Source organism: Zootoca vivipara, chromosome 2 (assembly GCF_963506605.1).
Source record: "Zootoca vivipara chromosome 2, rZooViv1.1, whole genome shotgun sequence".
Taxonomy (NCBI): domain Eukaryota; kingdom Metazoa; phylum Chordata; class Lepidosauria; order Squamata; family Lacertidae; genus Zootoca; species Zootoca vivipara.
In genome coordinates this window covers 83,480,680-83,506,900 of record NC_083277.1, presented here as the reverse complement: position 1 = coordinate 83,506,900, position 26,221 = coordinate 83,480,680, and the positions used below count along the sequence as shown (strand labels likewise).

The window sequence follows — 26,221 nt, the reverse complement described above, 5'->3', positions numbered from 1 at the left end:
AGGAAACTTTACCCTTTGCCAATCCTGTTTGTATGCTCCTCCCTACCTGGCTGTTCTTGGCCCCTTTTTCCTAATAAGCACCGGCTATGCCAGTCTCCAGATGTGGACAGTCACTAACAGAGCAGAAACTTGGCAACTGGCCTGTGCGTGTGGAAGGAGGCATTGGGGAATAAGCAGCAGCAGGGAGAGGAACATCCCCAAACCCCTCCGTATGAAGCAATCAAAAAAAGGCACAGTGGAGCCCATGGAGCACACAGGCAGAACCTTAAAATGTCAATGCACCACTTCCATTCCAAGATAGCTTGTTACAACGATGGGGCTGTACCATATGGAGAGGCAGCAGCCTGTGACTTTGCAAAAGAGGAAGCGGTCGCTGTTGTACCTGACTCCACTGTCAAGCACAGGCCACAAAAATTGGGAGGGGGGGAGAGCCTGCATATATATAACTGGACTAGAAAGACTGCAGGGCTTGGGTGTGGCTGTTTCCTTTTTGCTTGGAGACCCTAGGCTCAGAGCCCCCTGCAAACCAGAGGTCAGAAAGGATAAGAGTTCTGGATGGGCCACTGTCTAAGCCTGTCCTCATTCAGTCTGTGGGCTGTAATGTGGTGTTGCTGACAACACTGCAAGTGTTCTTTCTAACCAAGTGCTTTGTAAATCTAGGATTTACTCAATGGTGTACTGGCTTAGAAGATCTGAGCTGCTCTCTTTCTCTCTTTTTTCTTTTCTAAAAAGGATTCATTCCAATTGGCTTGCTTTACACTATATTGCACAGCAGTGAATACCAAGCAGTTCTGGCAGCCTTTCTCAAGAACAGGCCCCCAATCTTATAGTCCATTCTTTGTCTCTGGGAGAGAGAGAAAAGCACAAAATTGGGAGTGTTGGGGCCGTACCATTGCCTAATGCTAGTTCCACATGATGTCAGCTGATGTCAAGAATTTAAAGTGCCAAAGTCTGAATACTGTCTCTCTTAAAAGCCTTTGGCCTATGTATTCAGTGAAGAGTTGTCTACCCTGACATGGATGTTGCACAAAATACATATATTAATATTGTTTCTGCATCTAATTGTATACAACTCTTTCATAGATTAAATCACACTCAAATGCACTAGACAAGACCTGAAGAAGTTTCTCTTGATCCAGGAACATACTAGATACTGGTTAACTGAACCCAGCTGTTTTCTGCTGTCGTGTCTCATTGGCAATCTGCTCTTGGATGGAAAACATAATGAGGGAATCCTCTTACTAGGCTTGACAAAGCATCTTTATATTTAGTATTTAAATGACTAGTTCTTTGTAACAAATGGCCCTTTGGTTGAAACAAGTGAATTTGTGTTTTTATATAATTTAAATAAAATTCAGAAAGATTTCAACATGCTCATACTGATCAAACTAACAATTAGCAATGACACAATTTAAAACAAAATCTTTTTTTTAAAAAAAATGGATCCATAAAACAGTACTGAAACAGCAAAAAAAGAGATATTATCTGCTGCTGCTTTAGGTTTTCATAGACACTAAAATCCTGAGTGCACTCACATTTTAGCCTGGTACTTTAAAACTCACCAAACTGAGCACAAAGCAAGTAGCTCTGGGAGTGGGGAGTATTCCAGAGCTGAGAGACCACCTCTGAGAAGACCTTTCCCTCCTTGAGGTAACCTGGACCTCATGATTTTAATGGTTAAGAAGCAGTGCTTTGAATTCTGCCCAGAAAGGGGTAGGAAGTAGGTAGAGCAGCCTGAAAACAGACGAGATATCTTCTCCAAACAAGTAGACTGGCTAATACGTCTTTTTCTGTGCTGAGGTCCAGAAACCTCTAAAGCAGAACACAATCTAAATGTGCTAATTGGCTTGATTCAATCTTTCCCCCAGTGCCTCCTGGGGGGTTACGGATTCCAAGATGCCAATGAGCCGGGATGGGCTTAAAGCTGTGTATGCATTCCTTTGCATGCTCTTGAAGGTCCCTGCTACATGATGCCAGTTCCCTGCCTGCTAGTTCATGCATTCGGATGGTTCCCCTGATAGTGGTGGTCTGGGATTTGTGCCCTCTTGGCATTAACCACTTTACTGTCTTTCCAGATGCCCCACAATCACCAGGCAGCCTGAGCCGATCAACAGCTACCAAGAACCGCATTGCTGGCCTGGAGAAGCAGCTCAATATTGAGCTGAAGGTGAAGCAGGGAGCAGAGAACATGATACAGATGTATGCCAACGGTGCTGCTAAGGTATGTGGATGTCACTGGTTGGCTGCCTCCTCTCCTGCCCTGAACTTAGCTAGTCCCTGCGTGCTCATCCACTAAAATGCAAATATACCAGCAAAGCTGCCAGATGGAGAGCTAGACCATTGGTCAACCTAGCTCAATGTTGTCCTCTGACAAGCAGCAGGTTCTCTCCGAGTTCTTTGGCAGAATGCCTTTCTCATACGTGCTACGCAAGGTGCTTTGAACTATGCAAGTATGCTAGCCTTCTCGCCCCTAGCTGCCTCTAGCTTCCAGCGAAGCCAGAATGGCAGGCTGGTTGCATGTATAGTTGCAAAAGAGGGAAAGTTCCTAGATAATGACATCAGCAGGTAATTCCTGCTGGTCCATGTACATATTTCCTATTAGACCAGTAATAGCTTTCTGAGTAAACTCTTCTGCTATGGCTGTATGTCTTACCATTAGCTGCAAAAAAAATCTAAATATAGTTGCTCTATTAAGCAGTGCCGCATACGGTTGCACCAGGAAAATTTTGGTTCAGATATCACATTTTCATGTGATCTCGTCCTTGGCACCAAGATGGCAACAGTTGAGTGAACTGATATGAAAATAACATTTTTGTGCATCTGAACTTTTGGGGGAGGCAGGAGCTTCTGTGAATGGTTTTGGTGTTTTTGTTATCAGGGTCTCATGATTTTTTTAAAAAAACAGTTGGGTGGGATTCAATGTAGTGCAAAGGCAAACATTCTGTCAGCACAAGGGTTTCCTCCTGCTGAACATAATGTCCCCGTCCCCCATGCAATTAAAAACTGTTCTAAGGACTCCCCCAACCCCCTGGAACGGATCTGGGGAGAGGGTGAGGCACACTTGGAGGAAGGCAATGAGGGACAATCCAGTTGCTCAAGTGGACATTCCGCTCGCGCAGTTATTTATTAAAATACCACTTTCAAAATTGCTGTGATTGGGTTTTCTGGTTTTAAATATTCACATTGGAAACCACTTTTGTTGAGGAAGCAGACTGGTTACTTAAAGGGATTCTGTAGCTGCTTCTGTTTTGAGGCTTACCCCGTAGACTGGATACCTAGGATGTGGTTCAGTATGCAGAAGAATAGGACATGATACCCCCACATGCTTCCCAAACCTGGAGGTGTTTTCTTCTGTTATGGCTAGGGACTGATACGCTGAGAGCCAGATGGGCAGGCTTTGCCCTTGGATTGGGATGCATTCTAATGACTAATTCTCTTCCACCGTCCCTGCTAATCCCACCCCCACCTGGCCTGCCCTCTAGGATCGGAAGCTGCTGCAGACAGCCCAGCAGATGCTACAGGACAGCAAGACCAAGATCAATATAATCCGCATGCAGATCCGCAAGGCTATGCAGGCTGACGAGGTGCAGCTGAATATGGAAGATGGGCAAGGTGAAGGGGAGGATAAAGAAGAAGGTCCCCGTGGCTGGCAGGCTGCTCTGCAAAAGCCAACGTCCCTTTCTCCCACCTTTTAACTTTTAAAGAGCCCTTTGAGAGCTAGAGAATGCCCCCTGGAGCAATTTGAAAAGCCTCCACCTGGTGCTGGAAACCTGCCCCCCCCCCATTTCCTTGTGCCTGGGATGCATGTGTTCTGGTTTCCCTCCACAACTAATCTGCCATCTCTGATGCAGATAGCAGGTGCCTGACATCCACCCTGTTGCTTGCAGGTAACACTGACCTGAGCAACATCGAGTTGAGGATCGAAGAGTTGCGGCACCACTTCCGGGTGGAGCACGCTGTTTCTGAGGGGGCCAAGAATGTGCTGCGCCTTCTGGGCTCCACCAAAGTTCAGGACCGCCATGCCATCTCCGAGGTAATGGGCGCTTCACTCTGCTGGTGTGTGTGTGTGTGTGTGTGTGTGTGTCTCTCATAAGGTCCGATTATATACACTCACACGTATGTATGCATAATTATAAATGGTTTGGGAATGGTAAACGGCTCCTTTGCCTAGGACTACAATAAGCAGCTAATAGGGTTGAAATCAGCCAAACTCCTCTCCCCATTCCCCCCCCCCCCGGCTTACGTTTCCTCTTGCAGCATTCACTATTAATGAAGCTGTCTAGGGGAAACAAGCAGACCATCTGTTTTGTCACAGAGGTTGTGGCAGGTATCATAATTTGCAGAGTCTCCATAAGCAGAGTCGGGCAGGAATCTGAGATAAGTTGAAAGGTCTGGGACATCCATTTGTCCTTCTTGACTGTTCTGCGGTTCCCTAGCCTGTAACCTGTTGCATCCAGTTCTACTTGCTGCTGAAATTAGGAGTGGGTGGGTTATTGTATTTGAGTTGTCCAGCTGCAAGCTCTGCTACTGAGATGTGGCTTGGGGTGTTTGTGAATTAATGAGTACTGCGCCTCCGTGTCATCGTTCATATCCCAAGAAGTCTGTGGTATTAGTACAAGGTTGGGAAATGGGGTGGCGGATGGAACGCACATCAGTGCCACGTGGAGGATGTAGCCATATTTGTGCCTACCCATTTTAGGCACAGACCAAGCTGAACGAGTCGAGCCAGAAGCTGGACCTTTTGCGGCACTCCCTGGAGCAGCGTCTAGCTGAGCTGCCTCAAGATCACCCAAAGGGCTGCCTCATCAAGGAAGAGCTCATCCTGGCATCCTCCCCGGCCTTCAGTGCCCGTAATACCACTTCCTACCAGCACAACCAATACAACACCCTCTCAAAGCCATCTCCACTCACAGGTAACTATGGACTTAGCTTTGCTTGGGGTGCCTCCAAAGCCCTCGCAGCTCACCGTTGCTATTTTTTGGTGGGGTTTTCTGCAGTATTCAGCATTATCCACTCCCTAAATGCCCCAGAGCTGTCCATAGTTAGCACTCTCTAATTTGCTCAAGACTTCTTCCTCGCCTCGCTCTCTCCTTTCCCATACTTTAGTGGGAGAACCCTTGCTCTCTCAAACCCTTAAGAAGACTCCAGGGAGTTACGGCTGTTCTGCTTCAAATGCTCCTGAGCAGGGCCTGTTGGACCTTCCCCCTTGAGCTGTTGTATCTCTTGTTGATAGGGACGCTGGAAGTGCAGTTGTTGGGCTGCAGCGAGCTGTTGGAATATGTCCCAGGACGGACCCGTGGCTCCACTGTCTCCCTGCCATGCAACAGCCCTGGTGAAGCGCGGCCATCTTTCATGAGCCGCAGCGGGCGAGGCCTGTACAGCCGAAGTGGCAGCGTAAGCGGCAGGACCACCATCAAATCAGAAGATAATAGCAGTGAGTAGTGCTGGGGGGGGGGGGGTTGTCAGGCTCTAAACTGGGCAAAGGGTCAACTGGAAGAAGGAAGACCTTCTAGCACAACTAGTCCTACGTGGGGGTCTGTGGCCCCAATCTTTCTCTCGGTGGTTCAGTCAGCATCAGGTGGAATCCTTCTACTCTGTTCTTTCTCATTCATCTCTAATTTAAGAGATTTTCTTCGCTCTGCCATCTTCTGCTGAAGAATGTCAACAGTATGCTGTCCTTTTCCTGGTACCTGACATGCTGAGTGTTGGGACACACACCCCGTTTCCTGCTTTACTTTTTAAGAGTTAACACTTTCTGAATTCGTTTCCCTTTCTTGCTGTCCTTCGCTTTTCCAGCTTATTGGTACTCTTCCTCTTGCAGATGAGGTGAGTGCTGTGCTGAAGCTGGATAACATAGTTGTCGGCCAGACGGCCTGGAAACCCAGCGGCCTACAAGCCTGGAACCAGACTTTTGCAGTGGAGCTGGAGAGGGTATGTGGAAAGATGCATCCTTCCATGATGCTCCTGGTTGGGTCACGGGCTCACCAGTTTTATAATGGAAAAAAGGCCCCTGCGTTTGCTATCCTTTTGGGAAAGGAATGGAGGGTGGCAATCACAATCATACCCACTTAACTTGCTGCTGGCCCCCTCTTCTCAAATAACACTCCCAATGTCAAATTATAACTTTGTGGAGGAAGGAGAGAGTTTATCAGGACTCCTACAGTGATACAAAAGAGGAATTTTATTCATTTGTGCATCCCAAGGACATAGCATGAGTCAGTAATATATTTTGCTCTTTTTACTCATCAAGCAGTATAAAGGTAAAGGGACCCCTGGCCATTAGGTCCAGTCGTGACCGACTCTGGGGTTGTGGCACTCATCTCGCGTTATTGGCCGAGGGAGCCAGCATACAGCTTCCAGGTCATGTGGCCAGCATGACAAAGCCGCTTCTGGCGAACCAGAGCAGCACACGGAAATGCCGTTTACCTTCCTGCTGTAGTGGTACCTATTTATCTACTTGCACTTTGACGTGCTTTCGAACTGCTAGGTTGGCAGGAGCTGGGACCAAGCAATGGGAGCTCACCCCGTCACAGGGATTCGAACCGTGGACCTTCTGATTGGCAAGCCCTAGGCTCTGTGGTTTAGACCACGGCACCACCCGCGTCCCATCAAGCAGTATACTTGCTAGCTCTGGCACCTTTTGTGTCGTATTGCTGAACTCTGTGCTTCATACAGAGAAATATGGTGAAGGTGTGTTGTCCCCCAGTGTCAGTTTTGATTGAGCCTCGGTATGGCACTTGTGGGTACAATGTAGAGTCAAAACCAATAAGCTGCTGCCTTTTTTTAAAAAAATGAGTTGTTTCCCTTCCTCTCAGGCACGAGAGCTCGAGATTGGTGTGTACTGGCGTGACTACCGCAGTCTCTGTGCCCTGAAATACCTGAAGCTGGAAGATTTCCTTGACAACCAGCGCCATGAAATCCACCTGGAGTTGGAGCCACAGGGCATTCTCTTGGCAGAGGTAATAAAAAAGAGCCAAACTGGGCAGAACTGGGACCTGAACTTCTAGAGACCCAGCTAGTCAGATTTCTTAGCAGAATACTCTTACATAAGATGGGAAATGCCAAAACACACAAGAGTTATCTGATAACAGCAGAAGAAATACAACCCCATTTTTGCTATCATTGTGAATATTAAGGAAATTCTCAAAATACTGCCTATTATTATTCCTTCTATAGAGGCTAAGCACTTGCCCAGTGTACTGTTAACATGCAGCCCTTTGTAAAATCGGAAGTGTCAAATAAGCAGCAATACATTCTCCCTATATTGGCAGAAAAAACCCATGATATATATTCTGGGGATTTCCCTTGTTTGGTATTTAATCATATCTTCACATGGGTGTCGCTGTTACACGTTGCTAGTTCTGGACTGCAACCAGCACAAGCTATGCACTGAATTTTTAAAATTGTCTGCAGAATTCCAAAGCAGACTCTTTAAGTTGCCTATGGATTTTAATGTTGGTTCCCCACCCCTCTATAAAGTGCTTTGATTTGATCATTGGGAAAATGCAGTTTCCCTACAACGAAAGCACCACATTGAGAAAATACATTTAGCAAGTGTACGGTTACTGTGAACATGCACAAAGAAATCCACCTGGAAAGGCTTTGTTCTTTTTCTGAAGCATTGCATCTCATTTGGATGCTAAAATATGGAATATTCGTTACAGGGACAATCAACAGACTGCTATCTCTTTCAGTGCCAATTCAATTCCTGTGGGATAGTTTCCTCCCACAAAGATTTCATGTTGAGAAAAAGAAGTCAAAACACCCCCAGCTTCTGTTTTGTCTCATTTTGACAGGATGAAAGAATGATCTCCAAACCTTTTATTCCAGCCTGGAAACAGTGTTGGTGAACCCTGAATTAGCTTGGGAGATAGACATTGCCTCTCTATAGGTTTTCGGTGCACTGCCAAAAGCCTTTTTATTTCAGTGAGCTGTCAGTGTGGTCTAATGCTTTTAGCTCCTTGCTTTTAAACTTGTTTTGACCTGCTCTTAATTATATGGTGCTGTTCTTCATAATCTTCAGATTGTCTCCATTATTGTATTTGTTTTGATATGTTATTAGTAACTTTGTGAGCCACTTTGAATTTATTTGTAAAGAAAAACAATTTCTAAATAAAACTAATTTTGTAGGGAATCGTAAGACTATCAAACGGGTTCATTTCTTAAGGAACCAGAAGAGCTGAAAACCTCTGTATTCAGCCCAAAGAAGAAGGAATTTCATGTATACTAAACACTATGGCAGAAATATAATTCATTCTTCATCTAGATCAGGGATTAGCCAGGTCAAGCCTTCCAAGCCCTCCTACCACCCAACAATTTTGTCTGCAACAACAACAACAACAACAAAAGAAACTTGAACCACACATAAGTAGCAGTATCATGGAGAGTCTGGGGGTTTCTGTGGTAGCATTGTATATGTAGGAGTTAAGGCAGTATAGGGAAGTTTTAGAGGGAGAGGGGGTGGGTTTCTGTTGCCATTTATACCTAAGCTGAGTGCTCACACTGGTACTTATGGAGTTTTGATTTTTCTGACAGTGCTTGGCTGTCCCTGTTTTCATCCTCATGACAGGGCTGGGCAGTGGGGAAATATTTAAGTTTCTCTATCCAGCACTGTGATGGGAAAGAAGCTGAGGCTGGTGAAGAGATTATTGGGCTGGGATCACAGCTTTCCAAACTGTGTATAGCGACATGTTAATGTTTTGTTCTCGAAGCTACGAACATGAGTTTGACCAAACTGCGGGAGGCAGTGCAAGACAGGAGTGCCTGGCGTGCTATGGTCCATGGGGTCACGAAGAGTCGGACACGACTAAACGACTAAACAACAACAAATGTTTTGGCTGCAGTGTGTCGGTGTGTCACATGAATGCTCCCCGCGCCCCTCCTGGGGCTGGAATGGGGTTTGTTTAACCTCTGGTCTGCTAGTGAAACTGAATTACTGTGTCACGAAAGGATGCATGTCTAAAGAGTGCATTACTGACATGGAAAGTTTGGAAAGCTCTTGTTTAGATGGTTTTGTGTTATTGATATTCATTTTTCACATCTTTATTTTTAGATCTTCCTTTGATTTATGTGGAAATGGTTCAGTTTGGTTGTGTACTTTCTGATGAGGTTTTATCTATTGCTTAGGACTACTTTTGTTATGTTTGTAATTCTGCAAATATTTTCATGTTGTAAGCCACTTTGAGCATGGTTTTTACCATGAAAAGGTGGCATACAAACAAAATGATTCAATTGAATGTCTAAAAAAAGTATTAAAAGTTTTTGAAGAAGTATCAGGATTAAAAATAAATGAAAAAAAGACAAAAGTGATGTTAAAAAATATAGGGCAACCGGATAAAGATAAATTGGAACAATTGATGAGCTGGGAAGTTGTTAAAAAATTCAAATATTTAGGAATTGCAATTAGCATGAATAATATTGATCTTTACGAGAACAATTACGGAAAATTATGGAAGGAGGTTAAGAAAGATCTAGAGAGATGGAAAGATTTAAATCTATCCTTTTCAGGCAGGATTGCAACAATTAAGATGACGGTTCTACCTAGATTCCTTTTCTTATTTCAAACATTACCCATATTGGGAAAAAAAGATATATTTGAGGGTTGGAGAAAAGAATTGAGCAAGTTTATTTGGTTGGATAAAAAACCACGGATTCAATATAGATTGTTGACAGATGTGAAGGAGAGAGGGGGTTGGGGGGTCCCCGATCTGAGGCTCTACTATGCGTCCGCTTGTTTGGGATGGTTGAAAGATTGGATAATATTGGAAGATGATGAATTATTAAAATTGGAAGGATTCAGAAATCAAAGGGGGTGGCATGCATATCTATTACAAGAAGAAAAAGGAAAATCTACTCACTTTACAAACCATGTGATAAAAAAATCAATCCTTAAAATCTGGCAAGAGTTCAAACCCTTATTAGAACCCAAAATACCCTGGTGGGCCTCCCCCTTTGAGATAACTGCACTCGGGGGGAAGCGGGAAAATGGAAAGTGGTTAACGTACAAAGATATATTGGTAAAAGAAAATGAAGACTGGAAGCTAAAAACATACGAAGAAATCAAACCACACTGCAATAGTTGGTTACATTACCTCCAGATACAAAGCCTTTTTACGGAACATAAAAAAGTAGGTTTCTCAAAAGAGAAATCAAAATTGCAGGAAATTTTAATCGAAAACAGTACGAAACAACTAGCAAAAATGTATAAGTATCTCCTAGAATGGGATTTAAAAGATGAGGAAGTAAAAGGGGTAATGACGAAATGGGCCCAGGATTTGGGAAAACCAATATACGCAACACAATGGGAATCTTTATGGAAGGGGTCAATGAGATTTACAGCCAGCATGGGGATAAAAGAAAATATGCTAAAACTTGTTTATAGATGGCACCTAACCCCCGAGAAATTAGCGAAAATATATAAGAAAGAATCTGATAATTGTTGGAAATGTGACGAAAAAGGAGGTAACTACTTTCATTGTTGGTGGGGTTGCAGGAAAATTTTTAAATTCTGGGGAGAGATATATGAAGAGATAAAGAAAATGCTGAAAATTACTTTTGGAAAAAAACCAGAGTATTTCTTATTAAGCATAGTACCGGAAAGTTTACCAGTAGGCAAGAGAAATATCTTCCTATATGCTTGCGCAGCAGCGAGATTATTGATTGGACAAAAATGGAGAAAAACTGAAATCCCCACAGTTCAAGATTGGCATATAAAATTAATAGAATTCATGAACATGGAGAGAATGACAGCCGCAATTAGGAATACATCTAAACAACGGTCCAAATTGGAATGGGGGTTGGTCGAAGACTATTTCAAAAAAAAAGGTATAAAAACGGAATTGATGATTTGTTTAAATTAAGGGGTCATGGGGAAATAGACAGAAAGTTGAGTTAAATAGAAATAATTTAGATTGGAGACGTAATATTTAGAGATAGCAACGCAAATTAATGAGAATTTGTTAGCTAAGCGATGTGGAGGGATTGGGAAGTTTTGTTTGTTTGTCATCAAATCTTATTATGTTATTTGTTTATGTGATATATCTGTTTATGTATTATATTTTAATAATTTAAATAAAGATTATTTTAAATTTAAAAAAAAAACAAAACAAAACAAAATGATGGTGGTGGTGGTGATTTGCACAGATCACCTGATGGAGTGTGTGCGCCTATGTCTGCCTGCATGTATGTGGTGTACATATGTGTGTTCAGGAGTGTGGGAAGGCCACACCCAGCGCTGGCGTAGCAGCCCCTGGAGTGGCTGCACTGCAGCTGAGAAAGGCTAAGCCCCTCCCTCCTGCTCCAAGGTGGAGACGTCTCCTATCCCTTTCTGTGTGGGTGTGCTTTATAACCTCCCTAATGGCCTCAGCCTTGAGGCTCTTTTTGCAGTAGTGTTCATAGCAGAAATTATCGCCCAGTGTGCAAACTCACCCTTGACTAGCTTATGTCATTTCCCCCTGCTGCAGGTTACCTTTTTCAACCCTGTCATCGAGCGCATACCCAAGCTCCAGCGGCAAAAGAAGATCTTCTCCAAGCAGCAAGGTAAGGGTTGGGTGAAAACGCCAAAAGGGCAGGCAGCATCTTCGCCACCCTAGCCTTGCCTGGTTTTCTTTGGTGCTTTCTTAACACACATTGCAGAAGGATTGGTTGAATCACACATCCTTCTGCCCAACAGCTTAGCTCACAGGTGGCCATTGTTGTGCCCTCCACAATGTAGTCCAGCAGCAGCACATTGGGTAACCCTGGGTTAGTTTGTGAGAAGAAAACAAGCTGTGTTGCTCACCTAAGGAGTCCTATTGGCGCAAGCCTTGTGTGAGGGCTTCCACAACGTGGCCTTCCCCTCCTATTCTCCCCTGGCGCCCCTTGAAATTGACTTGTGGGGTTTCTCTTCTCTTCTCCCCCCCCCCCGAAACAGTGCATGGGGGAAGGAGGAGTGGGAGATCATTCTGGCTGGCAAGCTGCAGCGTTTGCACTGACAGGATGTGCACCATAGTGCAACATTGAACTCCACCCACAGTGTCATAATTTAGTGACAGGCGCTGTGGGTTAAACCACAGAGTCTAGGGCTTGCCGATCAGAAGGTCAGCGGTTCAAATACCCGCGACAGGGTGAGCTCCCGTTGTTCGGTCCCTGCTCCTGCCAACCTAGCAGTTTGAAAGCACATCAAAGTGCAAGTAGATAAATAGGTACCGCTACAGCAGGAAGGTAAACGGCATTTCCATGCGCTGCTCTGGTTCGCCAGAAGCAGCTTAGTCATGCTGGCCACATGACCTGGAAGCTGTATGCCGGCTTCCTCGGCCAGTAAAGCGAGATGAGTGCCGCAACCCCAGAGTCAGTCATGACTGGACCTAACGGTCAGGGGTCCCTTTACCCTTTACCTTTAGGTGCGATCAGAGTTCCTTGTGGGGTATTGTCAGGGGTGGAAGTTTGATATGACATGTTATTTAAGAGGGAATGTGCAAGTTGCTCTTACTGGTACTTGGAAAGGGGGATGGATCTAGTCAGGAATCCTTCAGCACTTCAGGAAAAAACTCATTTGCACAACTAGGTCAGAAAAGGGTTGGAAACCCCCATCACCTTATAGTCTTAGGAACTGTCATTTAATACTGCACTGCATGTTTATGTTTCTTTCCATAAGCTGATTACACCATCCTGGTAGCATTATGTCCACTTACATGTATGTGGTCTCAATGAGGGGTGGTCTTCCTTCTTCATGGGTACAGGCACTACAGGGAAAGAGAATGATACTGGCAACACTAATCATGTGTGTGTGTGTGTGTGTGTGTGTGTATATATAGCGCAGTTCAAGGGTTAAAAGCGCTTCACTGCTATATCTTAGTAATCCTTACAACAGACCCGTAAGAGAGGACAGTGACACTCTTGTATGGCATAGGGCTGGAGATGAGAGGATAGTGGCTTTCTTAAGGCTGCATAATAAACTTGCAGCTAACGTGAGATTTGAACCAGAGATGTCGCCGCTCACTTTCAGCCTGTAGGCTACACCATCTCTCAAAACAGCTGTGTTATCACATGGAGGGTTTGGTCTCTGCATGAATACCTGTGTTTATGTACATACACAATATGCTTAGATTTGGAAGGTATTAACCACAGGTCTTTCGGGAGAGGGAAGCATTTCATGACCAGTGTTAAAGCTCTTGCATTAATGAAGGCAGGTCTGAGGACCCACCTTCACTATAAAATGAAGTATTTTATACATTTCAGTTGTTGTCACTAATTGCTTGTGACTAACGATTCTTGACTTGCTGGCTTAATGCTATTTCTTTGTAAAAATTTCTTTCCCAGCCTTCACCATGTGATCCCAGAACTGGTTACAACAATAAGATACACAATTATAAAGACAAATAAAACTGTTGGGGTCATATAAAACGAGGAAAGCCATTCCAAATGGAAAAGACCAGGCTAGAGTAGGCTTCCTCAAACTCGGCCCTCCAGATGTTTTTGGCCTACAACTCCCATAATCCCTAGCTAGCAGGACCAGTGGTCAGGGATGATGGGAACTGTAGTCTCAAAACAGCTGGAGGGCCAAGTTTGAGGAAGCCTGGGCTAGAGCCTGGGGCCACCCAGAGAACCTGATGGATTCAGATTTCTTCATTACGCATACGGTAGTTAACCTGTGGAATGCACTTCATAGGATATGGTGGTGGCTTTGAAAGGGAATTACCTTGTCCTCTATTTGGCAGTCAGCTGCTACTAGATGATGCCTTATGGTGCCCCCAGGTTCAGAGCCAGAATGCCAGTTGTTAAAAACAGCAGTGGAAGAAGGCAGTAGTCCTCATGTGCTGCTTGTGGACTTCCCTGGGGTTGTCTGCCCTGTTGAAAACAGAAGGCTTGCTTTGATCCAGCAGCGCTCTCATGATTTATGGCAGCTTGTGGTCTGACATTTCTCCCCAAGGGAAAGCTTTCCTGCGTGCCCGCCAGATGAACATTGACATTGCCACTTGGGTGCGACTCCTGCGGCGCATCATCCCCACGGCCAACACCACAGGCACTTACAGCCCTTCGACGCAGATGACCCCAACATCTGGCTCTGAAAGCAGGCACAGCCTCAACTCTGGGTAGGTGCCCACTAGACTGGGTGGGTAAACAGCCTGTGCAACAGGGAAACACAAGTTCTTTTTATATTGTGGCTCCCTTTTTTTCTTTTGTTGCTAGTTTTAAGAAAAGAAGGGAATTTGAGGGGAATGATACGTTTGAAAGGGCAATGTTGAGATACCCTATTCTCGGGTGGGCACCAGGAGCGTAGCAAGGGGGAACGATGGGGCGGGGCGCCCCGGGTTCCACGCGGGGTGCCCCTCTGCCGTACGGACATACGCGGTCCATGCCAGCTGCCATGTGCTAGCGGCAGCCCATAACGGGCTGCTGCGTGCGAGTGGCAGCCGGGCTGGCGCTGCTGCTCCTGCGGTAACCTTATGAGCGGCAACTCGTAAGGCTACTGCTTGTGAAAAGCAGCACGGATGGGGCAGCCTTACAAGTTTCCGCTTGCTCAGCGGATCGTAAGGTTGCCGCGGGAGCAGCAGTGCCAGTCTGGACAGACTGTGCATGCACCGTTCATCCTGATGCGTGCGTCATGCATCGTGACGCCACGACGCCCCGTCTCCAGGGGGTGCCTCCACGTTTGCTGCCCTGGACAGCCAAGCAAACAAACACCAGGTGGGTGTTGTTTAGCATTATAAGAATATCACGATTGCGCTTGCTCTCATTTGTGGCTGTGCCATAGCCATGCAGGTTTCTAAACCCCTTGACAACTTCCTTCCAGGGCCCAGTTCACAAAGCAATCAGAGCTCCCCCCCCCATAAGCACTTGCTTTTCTCCTGCATGTCTAGCTCTTGCCTAGGCTACCTAGAGTGCTGTCAGTGTGATGCTGAGGCCTGGAGGCAGTGATCTGGGTGCTGCTTGCCTCCGTTTCTTACTCAACTGCAGCCCCATGATTTATTGCCTGGGATTCTCCAGAGTGGCATTTTTTCCTTTTCTCCAGGGACATTGCCATTGAGAAGCTGAGCTTGGATGGGGACAGAATTCAAATCGAGCAGGTGGGCCAGGATGACAGTGAGCTTCCTGGGAAGGTCTTGTTGGTAAGTGTCTGTGTTCTTCCCCTTCTTTCATCTGTCTTTCTGGAAGTTGCTTTCTTGCCTGCTCCTCTGTCATGAACAGCAGTGAATTGCCTTGATCTGTCATTTGCAGATGCCTCTAATTTGGTTGTGTGCTTCTCTCTTCAGACCTCACAAGTTGGGGAGGAGATTCCCTTCCAGGTGGAGCTGGGCCCAGGAGGGGAGGCAAAAGGATCTGATGGTACTTTTTACAGGTAGGGGACAATCATTATTCCCCCTCCCACTCCACATGCACCCCCTGTATCCAGGTCCTTACTCACCTTCTATGTCATTTACACACTTCAATTGCACTGCACCTCCTTACCGTGTTCTAACCCTGCCTCCTAAAGTGGCTAACTTCAGTCTATACTGCAATGAAAGCTTAGTTGTGGCTCATCCCTTGCACAGGTTCCAACATGTCTTTACCTCTTATTTCCAGCTGTTACTTCGGTTTGGGAGATAGCAAACATAATATATGGTTGTCAGGGGTGCTGCCTGGAATGTGCACATGCAGATTTCACAAACCACTGAAGTTTTAAGTGTAACACCATTGATAACATATGTCTTGCTTCCCCACCGCCTTTCACAGTGCCCAAACTGTGGAGTTCCCTGTTGCAGAAACGGGATTCTCACATGAGCTGACATTCATAGGCCCAAGCGTGGAGAAGCTCAGTGTTTGTGTGTGTGTGTGTGTGTGTGTGTGTGTGTGTGTGTGTGTGTTTGGGGGGGGGGACAACTTTCTCCAGCTTGTTCTTTTTATCTCACAGCAGCCACCTGAGAAAAATGCCTCTTGCATTGGATGACTTCCGATTTGTCGCTGTGCTGGGGCGTGGCCACTTTGGCAAAGTGAGTATTCTAGTAATTCCTCCTCAATACTTCTAGGTATCTTAGATTCCTCCAAGAGGCACATCTGCTCAGGGGCGTACGAAGTGGGGGGCGGAAGGGGTGGTCTGCCCCGGGTGCCACTCTGGAGGGGGGGTGACAATATGGCCCCTGCCTCCCCGCAGCCGTAGAGCGGCCGAGGGCACACACAGTCTGTACTGGCGCCAATCACACAGCGACCATACGGGCTGCCTCTTGCACAGCAACCGTCCGGGATGCCGCACATGCACAGTCCGTACAGGATGGCCCACCCCTGGGGGCCAGAGAGGGTTCCTCCGCCCACTGCATCTGCTTCGCCCCATCCTGACAGACATAAGGCCATCTGCTAATGGGTGACTAGGGTCTGGAACCCTGGCTCCTCACTTCTTCTTCTTGAACCTTTTCCGATGTCCTAGTTTGCCTCTTCAGTGTCACAGGAATGTTAGGTGCTAGTTTAGTCACTGATCTATGCTGCCTTTCTTGTGTTCACCCTTGGGCATAGGTGCTGCTGTCGGAATTACACCGCACAGGGGAGCTATTTGCTATTAAAGCCTTGAAGAAGGGTGACATCGTTGCAAGGGATGAGGTGGAGAGGTGAGTCTGTTCCAGCAGCCTGTGCCAGGGGGGCTGGAGGGCTATGCCATAGCATCTCTGGGCGTTTTGAATATGATTTTGATGCCTTAATAGTGCTAGTTTGGGATAAGACCTGAGTCTGCATCCCCACACTAGGCTCTGTTCCAGTTGCCTTGGCCAGAAAAATTAGGGGTGTGTATGCAAGAGAAATGGTATTTGTACACAGGAGTTGAAAAAGCACATTACTTCTCATGAGGAGCCATGGACTTATGCAACTCCCAAGGTCCCCCAAAGGGGAGGAGGGAGCAGTTCTAGCCATTAAATGCCATGACTCCCATGCTGCAGCTGTCCATTGCTCACTTCCGTGGGAATGCTTTATCCCAGCCAGCTACATATGTGCCTCCAGTAGCGTCAAGGCTCCCCACACCCCAGTATAAGGTAAAGGTACCCCTAACTGTTAGGTTCAGTCGCGGACGACTCTAGGGTTGCGTGCTCATATCGCTCTATAGACCGAGGGAGCCGGTGTTTGTCTGCAGACAGCTTCTGGGTCATGTGGCCAGCATGATTAAGCTGCTTCTGGCGAACCAGAGCAGCGCACGGAAACACTGTTTACCTTCCCGCCGGAGCAGTACCTATTTATCTACTTGCATTTTTGGCGTGCTTTCGAACTGCTAGGTTGGCAGGAGCTGGGACCAAACAACAGGAGCTCACCCCATCGAGGGGATTTGAACCGCCGACCTTCTGATCGGCAAGCCCTAGGCTCTGTGGTTTAGACCACAGCGCCACCCGCATCCCTTACACCCCAGTATACATAAGGGTAAAATGCATGTACTGTATGCATTGAATTGTGTGGAAGCTGGGAGGAAGACTGTTCCGATGTAGTAGATCTCTACCTTCACAGCTCTGTGTCTTCTCAATGAGACAGTCATGCATGCATGTGGATGCACACACACACAAGCATGCATGACTGTGAGGTGGGCATGCACAAATTGAAACTGTGAAGGCAACAGCCTGTTTTTAGAGTGCCAGGCAATGTGCGGTTGTCGCCCATCCTGACATGGTTTCTCTCCCCCCGCCCCTTCCCTACTAGCCTGATGTGCGAGAAGAGAATCTTTGAGATCGTGACCCATGCGCGACACCCCTTCCTAGTGAACCTCTTCGCCTGCTTCCAGACACCCCAGCATGTCTGCTTTGTCATGGAGTACACAGCAGGCGGAGACCTCATGATGCACATCCACACGGATGTATTCACAGAGCCACGTGCCACGTGAGTGATGGGGCAGGGAGAGGGAGCCACAGGGCAGACAATGGAAAGGGGCTAGAGACGTCCTGAAAGCATCTTGCCCATTGTTGTTTTGGGGTCACTTGCTCTCTTGCCAGCACACTGAGAGCCGATTAGGCAGAGATGCAGTGGGTGGCGAGTCTGGCTTTCCAGCCCTATTTACTTTGCCTGTTACTGCACACGTTTCTTCTTGAAGCCTTCATGCAGTTTGTTAGTCATTGCTGACTAACCAGAGAAGGGCTGGTCATGGTCTCTCCTTCTCTTGCCCTCTGTAGGTTTTATGCTGCTTGCGTTGTGCTGGGGTTGCAATTTCTTCACGACCACAAAATTGTATACAGGTAGGTAACGCCATGTGGGCCGCCATCCTGGTAAATTCCTCCCCTCCCAGAGTCCCTTCTACACTCTTCCGTATTGTCTTTTTGCTCTATGCCGCTTGATATGTGTTATAGCGTAGCAGGGTGTTGTTCATCTGCCTATGCACGGTGGGATAATCGTGGTGTCTCCTGCCAGACAAAGAGCTGTGGAATATGATACAGGATTCCTGTGTTACAGTACAACTTCAGTTAACCCTGTAGCTCCCTTCAGTGAGGTTGGCTAATAGTTTCTGCAGAATGCAGTGGTTCTATCTGCCTAAAATTCTCTTGCCCTGCAGGGATCTGAAGCTGGATAACTTACTGCTGGACACAGAGGGTTTTGTGAAGATTGCAGACTTCGGCCTCTGCAAAGAAGGTGATTGTCTGGGGTGAGATGGATACCTCCACGGTAGGCATAGGATCCTCTAAACTGGGGACAGTGAACCCACAGCCTGCAGGCTGTAAGATATTTTAATGGCCACAGAGACTGTTTTCCACCCCCGCTCGACATTTGACATTTTCAGGATTTTCCAGAATTTGTTAAAGCACTTTTTTCCAGAATTTTGCAGATTTACCTTGTGGCCTTGCTTGGATGCATAGTTATTGCACTTAATTATTTCTCAAGTCTTTGCAGTCCTTAAACATTACTAAAACTCCTTAGACAGAGTGATTCTGCAGCTCTCAGTAACTTTTGTCTTAGGCACTTCCTGTAGCTTCACACTGACACCTAATGAAGAGATATAATCTCTGCTATCGATCTCGAGAGCAGCCAAAGCTTGAAGCTGCAGAATGCATATCTTTTCATTGGTGCCAAGCTGCAGGAAGTGAAATAGCACTTATTTCCTTGCCCCTGCATTTATTCCTCTTTTTATAGTATACTTTGGGGGGGGGAGGAGATATATATATACATTTGGATCTGCCAGCCTGTCCCCCCTTCAACTGAATGTGTGCATGCCTGCTTTGTGGTGTGTGTGTGTGTGTGCCCCCAACTCACTCTCTCTGTGTGTGTGGGCAGAGATGTGTGCAGGCTGCTTTTCATCTACTCTCCCCACCCCTGAGATTGTATGCACTATGTGCTCCACGGGTGTGCACATGCGACCGAATGTGTGTGCATGCTGGCATGCAGCCCTTGGCCACCTCAACCTGAAAAATGTTGACTGCTCCTGCTCTAAATCAAAATGCAAATGAAGTACAGCCTTGTAGAAATGATGCCAGACTAAAACAACTGCTCTGGTAGGCACTAAACTAATCTACAATGATCCCAAAAAGACCTGGATGGTGGGGAGCATGCAGAGGGGAGGATTGGTCTGTTTTGCTTAAGCTTTCTTAGCCCAGTTCTCCACTGTAATGTGAAATCCAACAAATCCTGAAGGAGAATGTGCTTCATCTATCCCTTATTTCAAAGTCCCCCTCAAACAGGGCCGGCCCTAAGGCAAGGCTGGGTGGCGCCTGTGACAGCCGTGCTGCGCCCGCCCGCCGCGCTGAGAAACGGGGGAGAAACGGGGGGGGCGCCAGAGGGATCGTCGCACCAGGGCACCTGATATGCTTAAGACGGCCCTGCCCTCAAATGTTTGCAGATGCTTGTCCATTCCTGGCAGGCACTTTGCAGAGGGCTGTTGGTGAGGGAACATGCTAATAACCACTTTCTTTTGCTCTGCCAGGAATGGGCTATGCTGACCGCACCAGCACCTTCTGCGGGACTCCAGAGTTCTTGGCTCCTGAGGTGCTGACAGACACATCATACACAAGAGCCGTTGACTGGTGGGGCTTGGGGGTGCTTATCTACGAGATGCTTGTAGGGGAGGTGAGTCCCACCTGTTTGACTGAGGAAAACAGTGAGTTGAGTGCAAGAGACCAGGATTTTATTATTGGGAATAAAGCATAGGTGTGTGTGTGTGTGTGTGTGTGTGTAGGTTTGGGGGCAGAGGGGTTGCAGAGAGAGAGAGAGAGTGCAGAAGAACTTGGATGTTTGGGTGACATATGACCATTGGCCCATCTTGCTCAGTAATTGCCATAGCTCCCCGGGAGTCTCTCCAAGTCCCACCTGGCTAGGTCAAGCATTTAAACCATTGCAAAGCAAGATATTCTCCCACTGAACTGCAGCTGTTCCCAAGGAGGGATATTAAAGAGGCCTCATTCTCCGAAGAGCAAGGTTGGAAGTTCTGTGGGCTAGCACTGACTTGAGAAGAGCTTCCTATACAAGGTCATGTGAGCCACCTAGGTGTTTTATTCTCACTGGGGCATGGGTGGTGTCCTGGAGTTCATCCTAAGGGATGCCTAGAGGACCAGATCATCAATGATGCCCTTCATCCACTTATCCTGCCTCGGTTGGCTTTGTAGTCCCCATTCCCTGGAGATGACGAAGAGGAAGTATTTGACAGCATCGTCAATGACGAGGTGCGCTACCCCCGTTTCCTGTCCACGGAGGCCATCGGCATCATGCGCCGGGTGAGTCTAGGGGCTTTCCCCCCAGTCTGGGGTGGAGGCTTGCCAGAATCAAATAGGGTTGGTGGTGGGAGTGGTTCCTACTTAAGGTAGCGTAGGCTGTAGAGAACGGGGGGGGGGGGTTGGGGGCCTTGAGCACAGTGGAGCACCATCCTTTTGTAAATTCTTTCAACCCACCCCAGGCCTGAGTATGGGCCAAGCATGAGCCAAATAGAGCACACTTTTCTCCGTCGCCCCAGGCTTTGGGAGTGACTGCGGAGGGTAGGAATAGGTTAGCAGCAGCTTGTTCACAGGGAAGCCTGGTGCTGATGATCTCTCTTTCTCTCTCCACTCAGCTGTTGCGGCGAAACCCAGAACGTCGCTTGGGCTCTAGTGAGCGAGATGCTGAGGACGTGAAGAAGCAGCCATTCTTCAGGGTCAGTTTCTGTCGGTCTTTCTGCTTCTCCCAGATTCTTCCTTCAGGGTAATGCTGAGCGAGCCTCTGCCCCAGCTTCTTGGCATCTAAAATGCACCCACTGTGGGCCCAGCCTTCATTGGGACTATGCGGCAGCCTAATATTACAGCTGGGATGGTGCTTTTGTGATTACCCCACTTCTTCCAGAGGAGTAACCGTGTTAATCTGTCACAGAAAAAGAGCAAGTCTTGTGGGTCCTTTTCTGAAAGGCTCAAGCAAATTTATCGTGGAGTTTTCATGGACCAGAGTCTTGTCTCCATGCATATGATGAAGATCACTCGGGTCCTCGAAAGCTGTGATAAACATGTTTGTCTGCAAAAGGTGCCACAGAGCCATCCCTCTTTCTCATGTGTTTGTGGTGACCTTGTCTTTGTCCCCAAGACTCAAGTCTGGCTCTTGTCATGTTAGAGCTGTAAAGGATTACCGATACCTTATCCCATTATGTGAAACACCCAAAACACATGCTGTGTTTTAAAAAAACACCCAGCATTGTTAGCTAGCGGTTTTCCTGTATCAAACTTGTACCAGGGAAGTAGCTGCTCCTTTCTCTGTACGCACAACAGCATTCCCTAGTGGTGTGCATGGAGCATCATGGAGCATGCACCATTTGGAAGAAGTGCCCCAGGCCTCATCCACACTGTGCATTTAGAGCAGTATCATACCACTTTTTTTTCTTTACAAAGTTGTTATTGTACTCCACCAGATCTTAACCTATTACAGTATAAGTCTTCAATCCAATTGTAGAAGGGAGCCACATTTTTATTTTTCCAGTTCTTTAGTATCAGTCTTTTTGCCGTGGTAAGGGCACGGAGAGTCCACACATATTGTTCTTTTGTGAGGTTCCATCTGCTGGGCATAGAATTCAAAAGGATATTTTGCTCTGTAAATGTAAGGCTGTTCTGTACAGTTCTGTTGATAGTTTCAGTTACCTTCTGCCAAAAATCTTTCAATATAGGACACTAATATATATATATATGTTTTAGAGCAGGGGTCAGCAACCTTTTTCAGCTTTGGGCCAGTCCACATCCCTCAGACCATGTGGTGGGCCCGACTATTTTTTTTGGGGGGGGGGGAAATGAATGAATTCCTATGCTCCACAAATAACCCAGAGATGCATTTTAAATAAAAGGACACATTCTACTCATGTAAAAACACCAGGCAGGCCCCACAAATAACCCAGAGATGCATTTTTTTTAAGGACACATTCTACTCATGTAAAAACATGCTGATTCCTGGACCGTCTGTGGGCCGGATTGAGGCGGCAATTGGGCCGCACCCTTAGGTTGCCTACCACTGTTTTAGAGAAGCATTATCCCTATTGCATCTCCAACAGTTAGATACCTTAGATAGTCCTTTTTAAAACAAACGTAATGGGGTCCAGTATATTCGAAATAATATTTTTTGTTGTATGAGCCTCAATTTAAGGTCCAGAGGCATCCTTTTTATAGCATTTTAAACAGTTTTCCACTGTGTGGTTGAAGATCTCTCGTTCTTTATTCATTCCTCCCTCAATCCCTGTATATCAAATTGGTTTACTAGTAACAAAGATTTATATGTGTTGATGACTGGGTTTTGTACCTCTTTAAACAGTCATGGCTCCTCAGGGAAGTGGAGTCTCTTAAGGTCCTGAGAGTTGCTAGGAGACCCCTCAAAAGATGTACAGTTTCCAGAATAGTCCAGCAATCAGTCCCTCTTCCCAGTGAATTCTGGGAATGGTAGCTCTGTGAGGGGAACAGGGGTCACCTAACAGTTCTCAGAACCCTTAACAAACTATAGCTCCCACGATTATTTGGGAATAACCGAAGCAGTATGGTACTGCTTTAAATGTGTGCTGGTCTATATTGCTGCTCCTGCTGCATTGTCCGCTGTATCGTTCCAGTACCATGCAGTTTCTCTCACAACCCTCCATGGGGTATTAATCAAAAGTCCCTGTTGGTTTTCTCTGTCTCCTCTCTTATCTCCACAGAGCATCGACTGGGAAGCCCTGCTGGCCCGCAAGATCAAGCCACCGTTTGTGCCAGTAGTCAAGGGCCGCGAAGACATCAGCAACTTTGACGAGGAGTTCACAGCCGAAGCAGCTATCCTGACGCCGCCCCGCGAATCACGGCCCCTCACCCAAAAAGAGCAGGATGCCTTCAAGGACTTTGACTATGTTTCCAATGCCTGCTAGCTCTAGGAGTTGGGGGGCAAGGAGATTCCCACCCCCAAAGGAAAAAAAAACACCACCACTGCCAGCCCTGTATGGGGCAGGGCTCTGCTCCACCAGTGACTCGAGACGCTTGCTAGCCCTGCTGTTAGCTCTGCGAGTGGAGCTGGGACAGCCCAGCAGCACTGCCAACTTCATGGGTGTAGAGTTAATGTTCACCGACATATGCCAGCTCTGAGCCTAGACCGTGAAAGCCCCAGAAGTACTTCTGCACCCTTCAGGACACAGTATCATTCATGCAGACACTTGGACACTGGCTAGCTCTAGGGGAGGGGCAGAGAAAGAGATAGAAAGAAAGACGGCCAAGTCCAATAGAACAGACGCTGTTGGCCCCGAGACTTGGGCAGAGGAGTCTCTGCGATAGCATGTGCTTATCCACTGATTCCCAAACTGCCTGCAAAAATGAGCAAATAGGCTTTCCCACAAATAGAAATCCGTAGGTGTTGGAGCCACAGAAGCCAAAAGGCATTTCCCCGAACTAACTAATGCCTATGATTTTTTCCCTTCCTTCCTTAAAAAAAAAAAAAAAATCTCCCAAAGATATGGCTTGCCCTTCTGGAGTTTTTGAGGAAACCCAATGTTTTGAACTCCTAACCCAGAAGGGGAAACCTTTGTCCTGTTTTGCACCACTGTCTTGCATCTTTTCTCTAAAAATGTACTGTAAAGGTTTGGTGGTTTAAACTTCAGTGATGGACAAATTCCCCTTGGTTCTATAATGGAACCGGCTCTGAATGTGTAAGCTTTTGGGAGGAAAGCTCGCCTGCTTTGGCCCCCCAGATTCCCTCCAGCTCATAACGTTGGCATAAGTGTGCTGACAGCGCAACACGTAGGTGCATTGTTATATTGCCCTTGCTGGGAATCGTAGAATGGTTTCACCTGCCCCAGTGCCAGCCATGGCAGAAATTCAAGCACACAAACTAACCTGAGGCCAAGGGAGGGTTTTAGGTCAAGACATGTGGGGTGGGGAGCCTTCTAATGTGCTTGCAAGAAACAGGATCATTGATTGACCCAAGTAGAGGTGACACTTGCCAAACGAAAGGCTGGCAAGTTGAGTTGGGTGGGCTTGGTCACGTAGATTACAGCAATCAACGAGAGCTTGTTTCATCATGAAGTAGCAGTTAGCATTAAAGAACTTCTGTGCCTACTAAACAGCAGCTGACTTCTGGCACTTCTTTTGCCAACTGCTGGCTGTGCACACTCAAGAGTCCTGTTTAGCATACAAAGCCAGAGAGGAATTTCTCAGGAGGAAACAACACTTGATTCATATTACAGTCAAGCATTGCAAGCCAGACAGAATAGTTCACTGAGCCCAGCTAATAATGAATTTCAGCAACATTTATTTATTCAAAACTACCACTTGGAAGTCACCATCTTGTCTTAATGTTTTGTTGTTTCCATCGCATGTCCCAGCCTTCGCAGCGATATCTGCTAGCTGCCATGCTAAGGGAGTGCATCTCATGTAGGAATAGGTGATGGTTTGGGAACTCCATCCCCATATTCCGTTCCTGGTTTGCTTTTTATTTTGGGGGGTAGCTCCCCCCCCAAAAAAAACCCTCCCATTTTCAGTGGTGACAAAATCCTCCTTGCCCTGCTGTGCTAGGGAGAAATTAGCTCACAGAAAGGGTGAGTAAGGGGTTCTACCTGGTCTTGAGCTTTGGCAGTTCAGAGATTTGTTGAGAAAGGAGCAATGTGCACCTATAGGGAAGAGTTTGAGAACAGCCCTTGCTGGTGTGAGCGTGGCTCTGCCTGGGCCCCAAGCAAATTCTCTTACGAGTGCAAGAAGTTTGCTGGAGGCAACATCTCCCCATTAGTGGTCCTTGATGGAAATATCCTGGGCATAAATGCTCCAGAGTTACGATGCTTCTTTCTGCAAGGCTGTTTGGAGAAATCTAATTTTTGTCAACTTGTCCCGAGTACTATTTGTTCGTTTCCCACGAATGTTCCTGAGATTCATTATATATAGATAGATATTACATATTTTTTAAAAATACTGGCAAACTCTTGCCTGGTGCCGTGAGCTGCATCTGAGATAAATGCTCTGTGGCTCATATCACACGACCGCTATGATACCCTTTTATATGTAATCAATTTGGCATAGCTACTATTACCTGGTTCTCTAATTGGGTTTCTAATGTTGATTAGTAACCCTTCCCCAACCTGGTGCTCTCCCGGTGTTTTGGACCACAACTCACATTGGCTGCCTGTAATACAGGTTGACCTGGCCTGTTGGGAGTTGTAGTCGGAAAAAACATGGAAGCCATCAGGTTGGGGAAGACAGATTTAGAAGTTTCACTCTGCCCATAAACCTATGTGAAAAGAATGAGGAAATCCCCCTTTTTTACTACAGTACTCTCACCAGTTTCATGTATCAAAGGGTTATTGAGATCACTGAACACAGATTAGTTACTCTTTGAGTATGCATTCTTAAAAAGGCAAATCCATTCCTGTCTTTTTGGCCAGGAGGCTATAGCGGACATCTCCTCTTCTCGTGTATCAGCACAAGGACTCAGGGCCTCCTTACACATTCAGAACATACTTGCAGCCTCCCACTTACTTTCAGGGGATGTTCCTCTTATTTGCAGTCTTCCCCTATTTCAACTTCAGCTTTTACCAGGCTCATGCAATTCTGTTTTGAGACCGAAACACAGGAGTTGGGGGCTATTTGAAGAAAGAACTGAAGGTCCCATCCCACAGAAGTTGGAGGGAGAGAATTCCAGCTTTGGCTCTTAAAGGGGTACCAAAGGGTTTTGTAAAAGTTGCTGCCACAGGAGAACTAGGGCCAAGGTTTTGTCTAGCATTTTGTATGGGGAGGAATTTGCTCTGCCACTTAGTCTTTCCTGAACTGAAGCATATGTGGCTTCTTAAAGGAGCTTGGAGTTTGTTTTTTTCTTCATTCTTTTTGGCCCTTGTATGTATTTTGGATTCATGCTGGTTGATCTCCTT

General features: G+C 46.6%; 1 protein-coding gene across 4 annotated transcripts in view; it reads left to right on the top strand.

The window, feature by feature from the left end:
• PKN1 (protein kinase N1) overlaps positions 1 to 23,857 on the top strand; it is a 61,791-nt gene extending 37,934 nt beyond the window's left edge. For 3 of the 4 annotated variants that reach the window (XM_035104818.2, XM_035104815.2, XM_035104816.2), the window contains exons 3-22: positions 2,076 to 2,221; positions 3,483 to 3,612; positions 3,888 to 4,033; positions 4,700 to 4,913; positions 5,234 to 5,434; positions 5,822 to 5,931; positions 6,816 to 6,959; positions 11,463 to 11,538; positions 13,910 to 14,072; positions 14,993 to 15,089; positions 15,234 to 15,319; positions 15,872 to 15,950; positions 16,468 to 16,559; positions 17,629 to 17,805; positions 18,096 to 18,158; positions 18,473 to 18,549; positions 19,835 to 19,977; positions 20,514 to 20,621; positions 20,954 to 21,034; positions 23,039 to 23,857. In XM_035104818.2, the coding sequence (XP_034960709.1) occupies positions 2,076 to 2,221; positions 3,483 to 3,612; positions 3,888 to 4,033; positions 4,700 to 4,913; positions 5,234 to 5,434; positions 5,822 to 5,931; positions 6,816 to 6,959; positions 11,463 to 11,538; positions 13,910 to 14,072; positions 14,993 to 15,089; positions 15,234 to 15,319; positions 15,872 to 15,950; positions 16,468 to 16,559; positions 17,629 to 17,805; positions 18,096 to 18,158; positions 18,473 to 18,549; positions 19,835 to 19,977; positions 20,514 to 20,621; positions 20,954 to 21,034; positions 23,039 to 23,242 (2,537 nt within the window). In that variant the 3' untranslated portion in view covers positions 23,243 to 23,857. The remainder of the gene's footprint in view (positions 1 to 2,075; positions 2,222 to 3,482; positions 3,613 to 3,887; positions 4,034 to 4,699; positions 4,914 to 5,233; positions 5,435 to 5,821; positions 5,932 to 6,815; positions 6,960 to 11,462; positions 11,539 to 13,909; positions 14,073 to 14,992; positions 15,090 to 15,233; positions 15,320 to 15,871; positions 15,951 to 16,467; positions 16,560 to 17,628; positions 17,806 to 18,095; positions 18,159 to 18,472; positions 18,550 to 19,834; positions 19,978 to 20,513; positions 20,622 to 20,953; positions 21,035 to 23,038) is intronic. The other variant, XM_035104817.2, reaches the window with a different exon arrangement.
• Positions 23,858 to 26,221: the final 2,364 nt, after the last annotated feature.